At 38.7% G+C, this 19,186-nt stretch overlaps 1 protein-coding gene across 1 annotated transcript in view; it reads left to right on the top strand.

Annotated features, from left to right (window-relative positions):
- The window catches only part of LOC128659732 (gastrula zinc finger protein XlCGF26.1-like), a 96,759-nt gene that overhangs the window by 67,376 nt on the left and 10,197 nt on the right, over positions 1-19,186 (top strand). The window contains exon 2 of the mRNA XM_053713312.1: positions 7,366-7,481. Coding sequence (XP_053569287.1) covers positions 7,463-7,481 — 19 coding nt within the window. The 5' untranslated portion in view covers positions 7,366-7,462. The remainder of the gene's footprint in view (positions 1-7,365; positions 7,482-19,186) is intronic.

Below are 19,186 nucleotides of genomic sequence, written 5' to 3'. Positions count from 1 at the left end.
ATGGGAATAAATGTTACATATAAAAATGTCACAGCAATATGGTTTGTGTACATGTATATAAGTATATAGTATATGTATGGGAATAAATGTTACATATAAAAATGTCACAGCAATATGGTTTGTGTATATGTATATAAGTATATATTATATGTTTATGTATGGGAATAAATGTTACATATAAAATGTCACAGCAATATGGTTTGTGTACATGTATATAAGTATATAGTATATGTATATGTATGGGAATAAATGTTATATATAAAAATGTCAGAGCAATATGGTTTGTGTACATGTATATAAGTATATATTATATGTATATGTATGGGAATAAATGTTACATATAAAAATGTCAGAGCAATATGGTTTGTGTACATGTATATAAGTATATAGTATATGTATATGTATGGGAATAAATGTTACATATAAAAATGACAGAGCAATATGGTTTGTGTACATGTATATAAGTATATATTATATGTATATGTATGGGAATAAATGTTACATATAAAAATGACAGAGCAATTTGGTTTGTGTACATGTATATAAGTATATATTATATGTATATGTATGGGAATAAATGTTACATATAAAAATGTCAGAGCAATATGGTTTGTGTACATGTATATAAGTATATATTATATGTATATGTATGGGAATAAATGTTACATGTAAAAATGACACAGCAATATGGTTTGTGTACATGTATATAAGTATATAGTATATGTTTATGTATGGGAATAAATGTTACATATAAAAATGACACAGCAATATGGTTTGTGTACATGTATATAAGTATATAGTATATGTTTATGTATGGGAATAAATGTTACATATAAAAATGACAGAGCAATATGGTTTGTGTACATGTATATAAGTATATATTATATGTAGAGAAGTAGAAAAGAAGAGGGCGCCAATAGTGCACAATCTTATCCATATGATAATCACACCCTGAGGGGGAGGCAGGGACTCTGTATTCATGTGACACCAGAGGGGACAATAGACATCTATATGAGAACAAAAGTCCAGGTGTGACCCTCTCATTGTCTCCCAACTGACAAGTTGTACTCATGTGAGTCACACAGAGGAAGGTGACACTCCCACATTAGTATAAATATCTGTGTAACACTCAGTGATATCACAGGAGGAACCAGAGAGACTTCATACTTACAGAGTTCTGCTAAACGGTAATATGCAAACCCTGACATAAATCTTTATTAACAGCCTCACACTGTTGTGTTTTATATAATGATGAGAAAATATTGTTCTGTATTTTATTATGATAAAGATAAAATATTTCACTTCATATAAGAAACTGAGTTTATATAAAATGTCACTGTACTTATTTAATTTGTTTTCTATCATTTTTAATCATGTATTAATTTATGGTTTAGTTCTTTAATTTAAAAAGGATAATTTGATACATAATAATTTATAGCATTTTGTAAAATGAATGTTTTTAGCACAACCAAACCATATTTTAAAGCTTGAGGGGTCTGTCCAATAATACATTTGTGGGGGTTGTTGCTGTTATCCAATGAGCAACAGATTTATAAGTATTAGCCAACCAGAATCCTGTATTTCCCTATAGGTTTATAATTAACTGTAGAGCCTAGATTAACCATTTTTCATTTAATCTCTTAATGACGCTGCTGATCTTTCTGTGGGGGTGTTTTTTTAATGGTGCGGTTTCGCTGCCAGCTGTGAGACTGCGCTATTTTAGGAAGAGTGCAGTAGGGTCTAATAGTGCGGGTTTACAATTATTCTGAAGCTGCTATTTGCTCCAGTAATAAATATCACTCAGCTTATGGCCCTGTTGTATCAGTCTCATCACATTTACTGATCTAATGATAAATATCTTGTGATCTGCATATTATTTTATTTCTAATGAGGTTATTTTATAATACATTTCTTATTTCTATTAGCTGCACCTGTTTATCATCAGAACGTTTATCCCACTGATCTGTGACTGATTATTTCTATTAGCTGCACCTGTTTATCATCAGAACGTTTATCCCACTGATCTGTGACTGATTATTTCTATTAGCTGCACCTGTTTATCATCAGAACGTTTATCCCACTGATCTGTGACTGATTCTTGTTGTTAGTAAAGACCTTAGTAAGTGTATTCTGCACCTTCAGCTGCTGCTGTTTATGTCACATGATCACAGACTTAAAGGGACAGTGTCCTGTACATTTGTTTTCCCTTAAAAGGAAACGAAACCCAAAATGTTTTTCATTGTTTAGTTAGAACATTTAAACTTTTCAATTTACTTCTATTATAAAATTTGCTTCATTCTTTTAATATCATTTATTGAAGCAGCAGCAATGAACTACTGGGTGCTAGCTGAACATATAATCAAATGGGGGAGGGGGCGAGAACAGGACAAGAAGGGGTTAATAAGCACTCATTCCTATATTTTACGGTAACTAAGTTGAAACATTCAACTATTGCATGGATGTAAATTAAGTTAAAACTTATTGAAATTTATTATACCACTAAAAGAGAGTGTGATAAGATAGAATACTCTCACATATCCCTAAATAGCTCCACACTCGCACTGGACACTCACACAAACAACACAGATGCTGCAATATACCCAGACAATGCCACACAGACTCAACCACCCCCCTGTATTCCTGGCCAGTAACAGGATATGCTGGCTTCAGGTGACAGGGATGGTTTATGTACTGAGTGACATGTCCCTTGCAGCCGTAATAGGTATCGTGAGTGTCCAAAAAATAGAAAAAATATTAAAAACACTATGCTTGACTAAGCATACAAATGTGCTCCGCACAAACGCGTTTCGGCCGAGTGGCGGCCTTTCTCAATGTGCTAACTTCGGATTGACAAGACTAGTGTCTCATTATTGGTGCCTTATATATGTATTTCCTGTTTCAGTTGTCCAATCGCAGCGTGCATGAAGCGCACGCCCACCTCTAAGCCAATCCTGCGCTGTATACTATGCGCATGTCATGGATTGAGAGTCATTATTTGATTGGTCACTGATGAAACCTTTTCAGCCAATCCCTAATGACCTTCTATTTCCTATGGTCCGTATGCGGGATTGATGTTACGATAGCTGTAAATAAGGTCACTGTAAGTAGTGCAATACTATGTGCACACAGAGATTTAAATTCCTAGTGCCATTATGTGTAAGGACCAGGGTGTTAGCATTAACGTTGTGCATATAGTATATACACATAGCATGCCACACGGTTCTGTGTCATGGATCATAATTATGGCTCATTATTAAATAAATGTAAATAGCGCTAACATGGATTACATAGAGCATTCATTTCCAGCTAAATACAACACGATGATAAAAATGTGTGTAGTTTGAATATCCTATTTATATAGATCGTAGCACATTATATCCTAAATCTCAAAAATATAGCGAATGCCCAAATATGATGAAAATTATAAGTCATCACTACATAGATGTGATATCGTAGCACATATTAAAAAGCAACACTATACTCATGAGAATATGAATTCAGTGATTTACATTTCCACACCAATATAGATACTACCGTATTGAATTGTAATGTGCTTCATAAAAAGCATAATCCACTCAGCGTATCACAATATTATCTAAGGAATAGATAGAATTTTATATATTAATAAGGGTTAGCACCAGGGAATATTATATCCCTTTTTCCTATTATATTATTTTTCACAGTGCCAGACTTCTTTTTTCTTTTGTGCTAGCTGAACATATCAGGTGAGCCAATGACAAGAAGTTTGTATGTGCAGCCACTAATCAGCAGCGAGCGCACTATAGTGCATTGTTTGCTTTGTCACAAAAGTCTCCAATGGAACAAATCGGACTCAATAATTGAAGTAAATAGAAAGGTAATTACATTAATTGTGACTTTGCTGTTCCTTGTAATGTGTTTCTAATGAATTTTTATAACAGTGTATAAAAGAGAATAAAATGTATGGGAGATTTCCCCTTTAGGTTTATTTTTAATATAAAAAAATTGTTTCAAATATATTTCCATTATTGAATTTTACACAATGTTTTTAAAACACACGTTATGTGGCACCAGCTTCTACTTGTCATGTGCAAGAGTTTATATTATATACAGATATGAGTCTGTTATTGGCTTATCACTGTCACATGATACAGGTGCAGAACAAATTGTACACAATGTTTATAAAACGCACGTTATGTGACACCAGCTGCTACTTAGCATGTGCAAGAGTTTATATTATATACAGATATGAGTCTGTTATTGGCTGATCACTGTCACATGATACAGGTGCAGAACAAATTGTACACAATGTTTATAAAACACACGTTATGTGACACCAGCTGCTACTTAGCATGTGCAAGAGTTTATATTATATACAGATATGAGTCTGTTATTGGCTGATCACTGTCACATTATACAGGTGCAGAACAAATTGTACACAATGTTTATAAAACACACGTTATGTGACACCAGCTGCTACTTAGCATGTGCAAGAGTTTATATTATATACAGATATGAGTCTGTTATTGGCTGATCACTGTCACATGATACAGGTAATGTGACACCAGCTGCTACTTAGCATGGGCAAGAGTTTATATTATATACAGATATGAGTCTTATTGGGTGATCACTGTCACATGATGCAGGTGCAGAACAAATTGTACACAATGTTTATAAAACACATGTTATGTGACACCAGCTGCTACTTAGCATGTGCAAGAGTTTATATTATATACAGATATTTGTCTGTTATTGGCTGATCACTGTCACATGATACAGGTGCAGAACAAATTGTACACAATGTTTATAAAACACACGTTATGTGACACCAGCTGCTACTTAGCATGTGCAAGAGTTTATATTATATACAGATATGAGTCTGTTATTGGCTGATCACTGTCACATGATAAAGGTGCAGAACAAATTGTACACAATGTTTATAAAACACACGTTATGTGACACCAGCTGCTACTTAGCATGTGCAAGAGTTTATATTATATACAGATATGAGTCTGTTATTGGCTGATCACTGTCACATGATACTGGTGCAGAACAAATTGTACACAATGTTTATAAAATACACGTTATGTGACACCAGCTGCTACTTAGCATGTGCTATATATTATATACAGATATGACTCTGTTATTGGCTGATCACTGTCACATGATACAGGTGCAGAACAAATTGTACACAATGTTTATAAAACACACGTTATGTGACACCAGCTGCTACTTAGCATGTGCAAGAGTTTATATTATATACAGATATGAGTCTGTTATTGGCTGATCACTGTCACATGATACAGGTTATGTGACACCAGCTGCTACTTAGCATGTGCAAGAGTTTATATTATATACAGATATGAGTCTGTTATTGGCTGATCACTGTCACATGATACAGGTGCAGAGCAAATTGTACACAATGTTTATAAAACACACGTTATGTGACACCAGCTGCTACTTAGCATGTGCAAGAGTTTATATTATATACAGATATGAGTCTGTTATTGGCTGATCACTGTCACATGATACAGGTGCAGAACAAATTGTACACAATGTTTATAAAACACACGTTATGTGACACCAGCTGCTACTTAGCATGTGCAAGAGTTTATATTATATACAGATATGAGTCTGTTATTGGCTGATCACTGTCACATGATACAGGTGCAGAACAAATTGTACACAATGTTTATAAAACACACGTTATGTGACACCAGCTGCTACTAAGCATGTGCAAGATTTTATATTATATACAGATATGAGTCTGTTATTGGCTGATCACTGTCACATGATACAGGTGCAGAACAAATTGTACACAATGTTTATAAAACACACGTTATATGACACCAGCTGCTACTTAGCATGTGCAAGAGTTTATATTATATACAGATATGAGTCTGTTATTGGCTGATCACTGTCACATGATACAGGTGCAGAACAAATTGTACACAATGTTTATAAAACACACGTTATGTGACACCAGCTGCTACTTAGCATGTGCAAGAGTTTATTTTATATACAGATATGAGTCTGTTATTGGCTGATCACTGTCACATGATACAGGTGCAGAACAAATTGTACACAATGTTTATAAAACACACGTTATGTGACACCAGCTGCTACTTAGCATGTGCAAGAGTTTATATTATATACAGATATGAGTCTGTTATTGGCTGATCACAGTCACATGATACAGGTTATGTGACACCAGCTGCTACTTAGCATGTGCAAGAGTTTATATTATATACAGATATGAGTCTGTTATTGGCTGATCACTGTCACATGATACAGGTGCAGAACAAAATGTCAGAAATAAATCTACTGCTCTTTAGAAATTCATAGTACATTTTATTACATTGTATTGTTAGTTTGTATCTGTTCATTTTATTATGATCATTTTAAATGGGCTGAGCTGGCTGAGAGATCATATCTCATTATGTTATCAATCTATGTAAACACAAAGGCTTCCTTTTCTTATCTCTGTCCTAGATAACAATTACAAATTAACATTTTACCACCTGTCTCTCCCCTTGCATTGTGATTTAAAACAAATCACTACTGACCATGACAAGTACATGGGGTCTGCACAATAGAGCTGAGTACCTTGTGCTGTTGAAGCTCTAACTAATGTGAGTATTCTGGGTCTGCCTTCCATCTGGGGAGTGAAGATTACACAGTATTATGCTATGATGTGTTTCTTTCTCTTACTTCTGAGGAACATCATATGGACTATTTGTATTTGTGGTTCTGTCTCCATTAAAGACTCTTGTCACTTTGGTCATATTCCTGCTTATTTCTCTGTATTATAATCACTATTTGTGTGTGGGTTTTGTTACACATTTTATTTTTAGTAAATACAAAATGTCTGACAGTGAGGATCTGTAGAAAGTACAATATCAGTACTGTAGTATTAGATTTAAATTACATATAAACAACTCGTATTTAACATTTGTGTAAGTGCTGCTCTTTGATATAAATAATGGGGGGAAATGATTATAATATATTTGTAAGGTTGTGCTTTGTCCCACTCATAAATAGATTGTCTACACCTGAGCTTATAGCGTAACGTTCTGGAAAGATTCATATTTAAGGGGTAATTATAACACTCATAGAGCTAACTGTACTAAATGCTTGTGCTGAATCAATAGCACATATGTAATAACCTAAACAGCTGATCTGTATCACATGCAATGTAATTATAACACCCACAGAGCTAACTGTACTAAATGCTTGTGCTGAATCAATAGCACATATGTAATAACCTAAACAGCTGATCTGTATCACATGAATTGTTATGTGTGCCTTTAATTATACCATACGTACAGTTAATCAGAACCATTATTTATTATTATCTGTCTAAACCATTTAATATACTTTTTACAGACACGACCAGAGCACTGAGAGATATCAGGTAATGATGTAACTGGAGTCAATAAGGGAACCTTCTTCCTGAGCACAGACATTGGAGCCTGTTATCAGCATGAACTCATATGTGTTAGGTGAGTAAAATAGATATTATGCTGACTTTAATTACTGGGAAATAGAATAAATCACTCATTAAACAAATATAAACTATTATATTTATAGCCATACAGAGAGAAGCTCACTCACACGAACGAACAACTAGCTTAATACCATTGTTAGCCTGTTCTATGGTGATTTACTGCCTGGGTGCATCTTCTTTTAGCCCAGTAATGCTTTTCACAGAGTAGACCTTCCCTGTAGTATATCAGTCTGATCTCGCCTATTACGGTCAGTCCTGCGCTGAAATACCAGGCAATTCCTCTCTGAGCAAGGAACACATCAACCCCAAGGTGATCGTTTCGGCCTTCATTGGGCCTCATCAGTGAGGTACAGCCATATTCCTCTAAGCACACTGAGCAAGGAGTCCACGTCTGGTTCCCCTTTTTTTCTTAGGGAGACTAAATACATACACAGAGAAGCGCACTTACAGGAACAAACAACTAACTCAATACCATTGTTAGCCTGTTCTATGGCAATTTACCACCTGGGTGAATCATTTTTTAGCTTTAATGATCATGGGATATTTCCCTATCAGACCGATCCTGGCCAGTAGTTTTCTTATCCCAGTGTCAAGTGGCAAGATAAGGAAATATCCCAGAAAAAAATAAATAAATAAATGATAATGCAATACAATAAACAATAGCAAGTTATCATTGACTGAAGCTATGGGCGTATATATATATATATAATCCTTTAAATCATTGCTGTGGAAAGTCAGTGGAAACAACTCCTTATTTATTGCTGTCACAAATACAAGCCGATTTGAAAAAAGTTTTTAAAGGATCTTACCGCTGCCGCCACCTCCTCCTCTCCTGGCCGGTCTTAAAAGGACATTAAACACTTTGAGATGGTAATATAAAATGATAAATTGTATATATAAAACAACTCTGCAATATACTTTCATTATTTATTTTGTCCTCTTTGCATGTAATTCCATTCTGAAATTGTGAGCTTTTCAGTTCCTGTTAGAAATGGAAGTGCAGAACACTGTTAAATCCAGTACAACCATTGGCTGCACACTCTAGTGACCTATGTATAACTGACCCTAATTGGCCACAGCAGAGAAGGTAACACAAGTTACAACATGGCAGCTCCCAGTTTTTTATAGACACTAAAACTTTACACTTATTTTGTCACTTTTTAAACAACTAATGAAACTTTAAAAAATACATCTACAGGTTACTCATGGACTAATCTTTGCTTTGAATGCATCATTCTATCTAGCATGTATTTAGTGTTTAATGTCCCTTTAAGGTAGGTGCTAAGTCTTGTATGGGGTTCCGCTCTGGAATCACTCCTGTCTGTTTCTCTGGCGTTTTTTGCCTCCCCTCCTCTCAGCTCTCCTTACCCTCCTCGGGCCATAGTTGGGGGCGCGGTCACAGCTCCACTTGCTGACTCATCCAGTGACGAGTATACTCCTAGACAGCTGTTCTGAATGCCGGAACCCAATCCGGCTGTAGTATCTGGATTGCTGGTTATCACCACGTCTCACCATGCTCACTGGGGTCAGTTATAGCCAAAGGAGTAAAAACAAGGAGGAGCACCGGCTGCTGGTTGTATGATTAAAAAGTCTTACTTTATTTCACCTTAATAATAAAATCCTTATTAAGGCACAAACATGGAAAATATGTACAAGGGTTGGTCAGCAGGTAGCAACTGACATGTTTCGGCTCAAAGCCGTAATCATATGCTGCTACCTGTCACAATAAAAATTACACTTTTAAAAGCAACAGACCATTCCTATTGGTTATTCATTGATTAACTAATCCTTAACACTTGTTTCACTCTCAAATTTTCTATGTCCTAGTTCATCCTGTCTTTGATATTCCTATATTTTAGTATTTGGCTTTTGGGTCTGAACTCTCATGCAATGCCAGTGATCTAATACATATCAAGTGAGAGAGGGAGAAATAGAGAACACAATTTCCTAAAGATTGCATATAAACACATAGATAAATCTTGCTCAAAATTGCTATTTCCTTTTAAGACTCATTCTGTATTTGGAATTCTTATAATTCTGTATGCAGAGGTTAGATGAAGAATAAGAGAACACCTGTCATCTATCAAATTAGGTGTTGCTAGTACCCATTAGTACAACATTTTGCAACAATGCACAATAAAGATTCCAGCAGTTTTTCTTGGACTACAATAAAATCTTTCCACCTACTGATGGGGGGGGGATAGAGATAGAATTCTAGGAAGACAAGAAGTGTTTTGGATATTCAAGCTCCAAACTAGGGTCCCAAAAGGCTTTAATTTGGATTATGAACTTATGAACTATTGGTAATTTATACAGTCATTGGGCCATTTTTTGGGGCTTAGAGCCAAAACACTGCATACAGAATTATAAGAATTCCAAATACAGAATGAGTCTTAAGAGGAAATAGCAATTTTGAGCAAAATTTATCTATGTGTTTATATGCAATCTTTAGGAAATTGTGTTCTCTATTTCTCCCTCTCTCACTTGATATGTATTAGATCACTGGCATTGCATGAGAGTTCAGACCCAAAAGCCAAATACTAAAATATAGGAATATCAAAGACAGGATGAACTAGGACAGAAACTTTGAGTCAGATTTATCTCTGTGTTTACACATCTTGAGGAATAGTGTTTTCTTTAACTTATAAAATAATTTTTGACAAAAGAAACAATCAAGTGTGATCTAGATTTATCTATGTGTTTACATATTTTAAGAATTTCTGTTCCCTATATCTCTCTCTCTTTTTTGATATGTATCAGATCATCTGTATAGCATTTGAGTATAGATTTATACACTAACCACTGGAATAACAGAATTTATGCTTACCTGATAAATTACTTTCTCCAACGGTGTGTCCGGTCCACGGCGTCATCCTTACTTGTGGGATATTCTCCTCCCCAACAGGAAATGGCAAAGAGCCCAGCAAAGCTGGCCATATAGTCCCTCCTAGGCTCCGCCTACCCCAGTCATTCGACCGACGGACAGGAGGAAATATATATAGGAGAAACCATATGGTAACGTGGTGACTGTAGTTAGAGAAAATAATTCATCAGACCTGATTAAAAAACCAGGGCGGGCCGTGGACCGGACACACCGTTGGAGAAAGTAATTTATCAGGTAAGCATAAATTCTGTTTTCTCCAACATAGGTGTGTCCGGTCCACGGCGTCATCCTTACTTGTGGGAACCAATACCAAAGCTTTAGGACACGGATGAAGGGAGGGAGCAAATCAGGTCACCCAAACGGAAGGCACCACGGCTTGCAAAACCTTTCTCCCAAAAATAGCCTCCGAAGAAGCAAAAGTATATAATTTAAAAAAAAAAATTTGGTCAACAGGAACCTCATTCTTGAAGGCCCATGTGGAAGCCACAGCCCTAGTGGAGTGAGCTGTGATACTTTCAGGAGGCTGCCGTCCGGCAGTCTCAAAAGCCAATCTGATGATGCTTTTAAACCAAAAGGAAAGAGAGGTAGAAGTTGCTTTTTTACCTCTCCTTTAACCAGAATAAACAACAAACAAAGAAGATGTTTGTCTAAAATCTTCAGTAGCCTCTAAATAGAATTTTAGAGCACGGACAACGTCCAAATTGTGTAACAAACGTTCCTTCTATGAAACTGGATTCGGACACAAAGAAGGTACAACTATCTCCTGGTTAATATTTTTGTTGGAAACAACCTTCGGAAGAAAACCAGGCTCAGTACGTAAAACCACCTTATCTGCATGGACCAGATAGGGCGGAGAACACTGCAGAGCAGATAACTCAGAAACTCTTCTAGCAGAAGAAATTGCAACCTAAAACAAAACTTTCCAAGATAATAACTTAATATCTACGGAATGTAAGGGTTCAAACGGAACCCCTTGAAGAACTGAAAGAACTAGATTAAGACTCCAGGGAAGAGTCAAAGGTCTGTAAACAGGCTTGATTCTAACCAGAGCCTGAACAAACGCTTAAACGTCTGGCACAGCTGCCAGCCTTTTGTGAAGTAAAACAGATAAAGCAGAGATCTGTCCCTTCAGAGAACTTGCAGAAAATCCTTTCTCCAAACCTTCTTGTAGAAAGGAAAGAATCTTAGGAATTTTTATCTTGTTCCATGGGAATCCTTTAGATTCACACCAACAGATATATTTTTTCCATATATTATGGTAAATTTTTCTAGTTACAGGCTTTCTAGCCTGAATAAGAGTATCTATTACAGAATCTGAAAACCCACGCTTTGATAAAATCAAGCGTTCAAACTCCAAGCAGTCAGTTGGAGGAAAACCAGATTCGGATGTTCGAATGGACCCTGAATAAGAAGGTCCTGTCTCAAAGGTAGCTTCCATGGTGGAGCCGATGACACATTCACCAGGTCTGCATACCAAGTCCTGCGTGGCCACACAGGAACTATCAAGATCACCGAAGCCCTCTCCAGATTGATCCTGGCTACCAGCCTGGGAATGAGAGGAAACGGTGGGAATACATAAGCTAGGTTGAAGATCCAAGGTGCTACTATTGTATTCAATAGAGTCGCCTTGGGATCCCTGGATTTGGACCCGTAACAAGGGACCTTGAAGTTCTGACGAGAGGCCATCAGAACCATGTCTGGAATGCCCCATAATTGAGTTATTTGGGCAAAGATTTCCAGATGGAGTTCCCACTCCCCCGGATGCTCCTCCATCGCCAGGGAACTCCTTGTTTCCCCCTGATGGTTGATATATGTAACAGTCGTCATGATGTCTGATTGAAACCTTATGAATTTGGCCTTTGCTAGTCAAGGCCAAGCCTTGAGAGCATTGAATATCGCTCTCAGTTCCAGAATGTTTATCGGGAGAAGAGATTCTTCCCGAGACCATAGACCCTGAGCTTTCAGGGGTTCCCAGACCGCGCCCCAGCCCACCAGACTGGCGTCGGTCGTGACAATGACCTACTCTGGTCTGCGGAAGCTCATTCCCTGTGACAGGTTGTCCAGGGTCAGCCACCAACAGAGTGAATCTCTGGTTATTAGATCTACTTGTATCGTCGGAGACAAGTCTGTATAATCCCCATTCCACTGTCTGAGCATGCACAGGTGTAATGGTCTTAGATGAATTCGTGCAAAAGGAACTATGTCCCTTGCCGCAACCATCAAACCTATTACTTCCATGCACTGCGCTATGGAAGGAAGAAGAACAGAATGAAGTACCTGACAAGAGCTTAGAAGTTTTGATTTTCTGGCCTCTGTCAGAAAAACCTTCATTTCTAAGGAAACTATTATTGTTCCCAAAAAGGGAACTCTTGTTGACGGGGACAGAGAACTTTTTTCTATGTTCACTTTCCACCTGTGAGATCTGAGAAAGGCTAGGACAATGTCCGTATGAGCCCTTGCTTTTGACAGAGACGACACTTGAATCAGGATGTCGTCCAAGTAAGGTACTACTGCAATGCCCCTTGGTCTTAGCACCGCTAGAAGGGACCCTAGTACCCTTTGTGAAAATCCTTGGAGCAGTGGCTAATCCGAATGGAAGTGCCACAAACTGGTAATGTTTGTCCAGAAAGGCGAACCTTAGGAGCCGAAAATGTTCCTTGTGGATAGGAATACGTAGGTACGCATCCTTTAAGTCCACCGTGGTCATGAATTGACCTTCCTGGATGGTAGGAAGGATCGTTCGAATGGTTTCCATTTTGAACGATGAAACCCTTAGAAACTTGTTTAGAATCTTGAGATCTAAAATTGGTCTGAATGTTCCCTCTTTTTTGGGAATTATGAACAGGTTGGAGTAAAAACCCATCCCTTGTTCTCCTAATGGAACAGGATGAATCACTCCCATGCTTAACAGGTCTTCTACACAGTGTAAGAATGCCTGTTCGAAGATAATTGAGACCTGTGGAACCTTCCCCTTGGGGGTAGTTCCCTGAATTCCAGGAGATAACCTTGAGAAACTATTTCTAGCGCCCAAGGATCCTGAACATCTCTTGCCCAAGCCTGAGCAAAGAGAGAAAGTCTGCCCCCCACCAGATCCGGTCCCAGATCGGGGGCCAACACTTCATGCTGTTTTGGTAGCAGTGGCAGGTGACTTGGCCTGCTTACCCTTGTTCCAGCCTTGCATCGGCCTCCAGGCTGGCTTGGTTTGAGAAGTATTACCCTCTTGCTTAGAGGGTGTAGAATTTGAGGCTGGTCCGTTTCTGCGAAAGGGACGAAAATTTGGTTTATTTTTTGCCTTAAAAGACCTATCCAGAGGAAGGGCGTGGCCCTTTCCCCCAGTGATGTCTGAAATAATCTCTTTCAAGTCAGGGCCAAACAGTGTTTTACCCTTGAAAGGGATGTTAAGCAAAAGCGCTCTGCGCGCCACGATAGCAAACCCTGAATTATTCGCCGCTAATCTAGCTAATTGCAAAGCGGCATCTAAAATAAAAGAGTTAGCCAATTTAAAAGCTTGAACTCTGTCCAAAACCTCCTCGTACGAAGATTCTTTATTGAGCGACTTTTCTAGTTCTTCGAACCAGAAACACGCAGCTGTAGTGACAGGAACAATGCATGAAATTGGTAGTAGAAGGTAACCTTGCTGAACAAACATCTTTTTAAGCAAACCCTCTAACCTTAAATCCATAGGATCTTGAAAGCACAACTATCTTCTATAGGAATAGAAGTGCGTTTGTTTAGAGTAGAAACCGCCCCCTCGACCTTGGGGACTGTATGCCATAAGTCCTTTCTGGGGTCGACTATAGGAAATAATTTCTTAAATATAGGGGGAGGACAAAAGGTATGCCGGGCCTTTCCCACTCCTTATTTACTATGTCCGCCACCCGCTTGGGTATAGGAAAAACATCGGGGGGCACCGGAACCTCTAGGAACTTGTCCATCTTACCTAATTTCTCTGGAATGACCAAATTGTCACAATCATCCAGAGTAGATAATACCTCCTTAAGTAGTGCGTGGAGATGTTCTAATTAAAATTTAAAAGTTACAATATCAGGTTCTGCTTGTTGAGAAATTTTCCCTGAATCTGAAATTTCTCCCTCAGACAAAACCTCCCTCCTGGCCCCTTCAGATAGGTGTGAGGGTATGTCAGAACAGATATCATCAGCGTCCTCTTGCTCTTCAGTGTTTAAAACAGAGCAATCACGCTTTCTCTGATAAGTAGGCATTTTGGAAAAAATGCATGCAATAGAATTATCCATTACAGCCATTAAGTGTTGTATGGTAATAAGTATTGGCGCACTAGATGTACTAGGGGCCTCTTGTGTGGGCAAAACTGGTGTAGACACAGAAGGGGATGATGCAGTACCATGCTTACTCCCCTATTAGAGGAATCATCTTGGGCAATATCATATCTATGGCATTATAATCCCTACTTTGTTTGGACATTATGACACAAATATATCACATATATTTAAAAGGGGAGACACATTGGCTTTCATACATATAGAACATTGTTATCTGATGGTTCAGACATGTTAAACAGGCTTAAACTTGTCAACAAAGCACAAAAAACGTTTTACAATAAAACAGTTACTGTCCCTTTAAATTTTAAACTGAACACACTTTATTACTGAATATGTGAAAAAGTATGAAGGAATTGTTCAAAATTCACCAAAATGTCACCACAGTAACTTAAAGCCTTAAAAGTATTGCACACCAAATTTGAAAGCTTTAACCCTTAAAATAACGGAACCGGAGCCGTTTTTACATTTAACCCCTATACAGTCCCAGGTATCTGCTTTGCTGAGACCCAACCAAGCCCAGAGGGGAATACGATACCAAATGATGCCTTCTATAAGCTTTTTCAGTGGTTCTTAGCTCCTCACACATGCATCTGCATGCCATGCTTTCCAAAAACAACTGCGCATTAGAGGCGCGAAAATGAGGCTCTGTCTATGACTAGAAAAGGCCCCCAGTGAAAAAGGTGTCCAATACAGTGCCTGCCGTTTTTATTAAAACAATCCCCAAGATTAAACAACTATTAAAAGTAATAATCTGCCAAATATACTTAGTAAAGTAATCGTTTTAGCCCAGAAAAATGACTACCAGTTTTTTAAGCCCTAATGAAGCCCTTTATTCTTTTACTTAAACTAAGAAAATGGCTTACCGGTTCCCATAGGGAAAATGACAGCTTCCAGCATTACCAAGTCTTGTTAGAAATGTGTCATACCTCAAGCAGCAAAGTCTGCCCACTGTTTCCCCCAACTGAAGTTACTTCATCTCAACAGTCCTGTGTGGAAACAGCCATCGATTTTAGTAACGGTTGCTAAAATCATTTTCCTCTTACAAACAGAAATCTTCATCTCTTTTCTGTTCCAGAGTAAATAGTACATACCAGCACTATTTTAAAATAACAAACTCTTGATTGAAGAACAAAAACTACATTTAAACACCAAAAAACTCTAAGCCATCTCCGTGGAGATGTTGCCTGTGCAACGGCAAAGAGAATGACTGGGGTAGGCGGAGCCTAGGAGGGACTATATGGCCAGCTTTGCTGGGCTCTTTGCCATTTCCTGTTGGGGAGGAGAATATCCCACAAGTAAGGATGACGCCGTGGACCGGACACACCTATGTTGGAGAAATAGGAATTTCCTATACAGGAAAAGTCATAAGGAAATTTTGAGCCAGATTTATCTATGTGTTTATACTCTTCAAGCAATTGTTTTCCCTTTATCTATTCCCTTTCCACTTGATCATTGCTAGGTCCCATGTGCATATAATATGGAGCATAAGACTCCGATACTAGACCACAAGGATAGGGCTAAGCAGATTATTATAGAGCCAAATAAATGAAATATTCAGTAATAGAATTGTATAAGTCAACACATTGTGAGATATATATAAGTGGATGCTAAATGCAAGGATAAATACATCTAGAGAGATGATGGGAACGGTTGTCATGTCAATTGGTTAGCATGTAATATTAAAATTGTTTTTTTTTTAATCTATCAGCACTGGTCAGGAACTTGTGAAACAGAAAGGGTTCATTTACAGCTACCATAGCACTGAGAGTGAAACAAGTGTTAAGGATTAGTTAATCAATGAATAACCAATAGGAATGGTTTGTTGCTTTTAAAAGTGTAATTTTTATTGTGACAGGTAGCAGCATATGATTACGGCTTTGAGCCGAAACATGTCAGTTGCTACCTGCTGACCAACCCTTGTACATATTTTCCATGTTTGTGCCTTAATAAGGATTTTATTATTAAGGTGAAATAAAGTAAGACTTTTTAATCATACAACCAGCAGCCGGTGCTCCTCCTTGTTTTTATTCAATGCAATACAATACTCACAGTAGAGATGAGAAAGGAGGTAAGTGGTCCCAGAAAGCACGAGGAAGGCACCAGGTAGACAGTCCGAACCTTGAGGGAACCAAAGGATAAAGTAGTGAGAAATAATTAAAGCAAAGTCCAGCAACAGATAGGCAATCCAAGGAATCGGCAATTCAGGGGTTAGTCAGTCAGTAGAGTGGGCAGAGACAAGCAGAGTTTGGCAACAATATGGCAATCCAGCAGTTCAGGGGTTAATCAGTTGAGTGGTCAGAGATAAGCAGAGTTCAGCAACACTAAGGCAATCAGCAGTTCAGGGGATAAATCAGTAGAGTGGTCACAGACAGGCAGAGTTCAGCTACAGTAAGGCAATCAGCATTAGCAAACAGAGCAATAAAGCATAGCACCCAGGGAGCACAAGACAACCTATACTTGGGCAAGGTATAGGAAGTGAGGAGGTACTTACATAAGCACAAGTCCGCGCCAAGGATAGCAGACAGGTGAGCAGCAGCAGGAGAAAGACCCGGCCACAACAACCGCTGCAACCATGGCAACAGGCCGCTGCTGAGACAAAGTGGTGTGACATTAGCCCAGTAATGCTTTTCACAGAGTAGAACTTTCCTGTAGCATATCAGTCTGATCCGGCCTATAATGGTCAGTCCAACTCCGAAATACCAGGCAATTCCTCTCTGACCAAGGAACACAGCAACCCCAGATTATCGTTTTGGCCTTCATTGGGCTTCGTCAGTGAGGTGTAGCCATATTCCTCTAAGCACACTGAGCAAGGAGTCCTCATCTGGGGTTACTGTGTTCCTTGTTCAGAGAGGAATTGCCTGGTATTACGGTGCTGGACTGACCGGAATAGGCAGGATCAGACTGATATACTAAAGGAAAGTTTTACTCTGTGAAAAGCATTACTGGGCGAAAAGAAGCTGTACCCAGGTGGTAAATCACCATACAACAGGCTAACAATGGTATTGAGCTAGTTGCTTCTTCCTGTGAGTGCACTTCTCTCTGTATTTATTTAGTCTCCCTAAGGGAAAAAGGGGAAACCAGACGTGAACTCCTGGCTCAGTGTGCTTAGAGGAATATGGCTATACCTCACTGATGAGGCCCAATGAAAGCCAAAACAATTGTCTGGGGTTGCTGAGGAATTGCCAGATATTTTGACGCTGGACTGACCATAATAGGCGGGATCTGACTGATATAGTACAGGAAAATTATACTCTGTGAAAAGCATTACTGGGCTAAAAAGCTGCACCTAGGTGGTAAATCGCCATATTATTATTATTATTATTATTATCAGGTATTTGTAGAGCGCCAACAGGTTCTGCAGTTCTATGAACATAGGTGGTATATAAAAACGATTACAGGGATCAAATGGGGAGAGAGGGTCCTGCCAAGAGTTGCACTGTTGTAGTCGGCCCTTATGATGGTAAACTACAAACAGCTGGGCTCATAGGCTTACATGCTATGAGGTTTTAGGGGATAACAGTGGAGATATGAAGGTTAGTGTAGGTTGTAAGCGTCCCTGAATAGTAGAGTCTTCAGGGAGGACTTGAAGCTTTTAAAACTAGGGGAGATTTTTGTGGAGGAAGTCAGAGAGTTCCATAAGATGGGAGCCAATCTGGAGAAATCTTGAAGACGGGAATGTGAGGAGGTAACAAGAGAGGAGGAGAGTACAAGATCATGAGCGGAGCAAAGGGGACGGTAGGGAGAGTATCTGGAGACAAGGTCTGAGATGTAGGGGGGAGCAGTGCAATTGAGGGCTTTGTGTGTCAGCGTGAGAATTTTGTGTTTAATCCTGGAGGCAAGAGGAAGCCAGTGAAGGAATTGGCAGAGAGATGCGGCAAATGAAGAGCGACGTGCAAGGAAGATGAGCCTAGAAAGAGGCATTCATTATGGATTGTAAAGGAGCTAGGCGGCAGCTAGGGAGACCAGAAAGGATAGAGTTGCAGTAGTCGAGGCGGGAAAGGATGAGAAAGTGGATTAAAATCTTTGTTGTGTCTTGTGTAAGGAAATGTCTAATTTTAGCAATGTTTTTAAGGTGGAAGTGGCAGGCTTTAGCCAAGGACTGAATGTGAGGAGTGAAAGAAAGATCAGGGTCCAGTGTGACCCCAAGACATCGGGCATGTGAGGTTAGGCCATAGAACAGGCTTACAATGGTATTGATTTAGTTGTTAATTCCTGTGAGTGCGCTTCTCTCTGTATGTATTATATTTATATCTGCATCTTTTAATAACTTTTGTATCAACACCTGCTCTCAAAACACCTGCATCTCTACTTTCCCCTGCCCTGACCCAGCTCATGCAACACCCATAACTACACTTACACCTACCTTGTTCTCATGTGTGCACAACTCCCCCAGTGAGTGTTCTCTACCCCAGAACCACCACTGATTTGTGTGCTTAGTTTAACAGTGAGTATGATTAAAAGTAAGTTTGGGCTGATTATATCAATCAAACAACCACAGCCCAAAGCTAAACATCATCA

This window comes from Bombina bombina, chromosome 5, assembly GCF_027579735.1.
Source record: "Bombina bombina isolate aBomBom1 chromosome 5, aBomBom1.pri, whole genome shotgun sequence".
Classification (NCBI taxonomy): Eukaryota; Metazoa; Chordata; class Amphibia; order Anura; family Bombinatoridae; genus Bombina; species Bombina bombina.
This window is presented reverse-complemented; position numbering and strand designations above follow the sequence as displayed.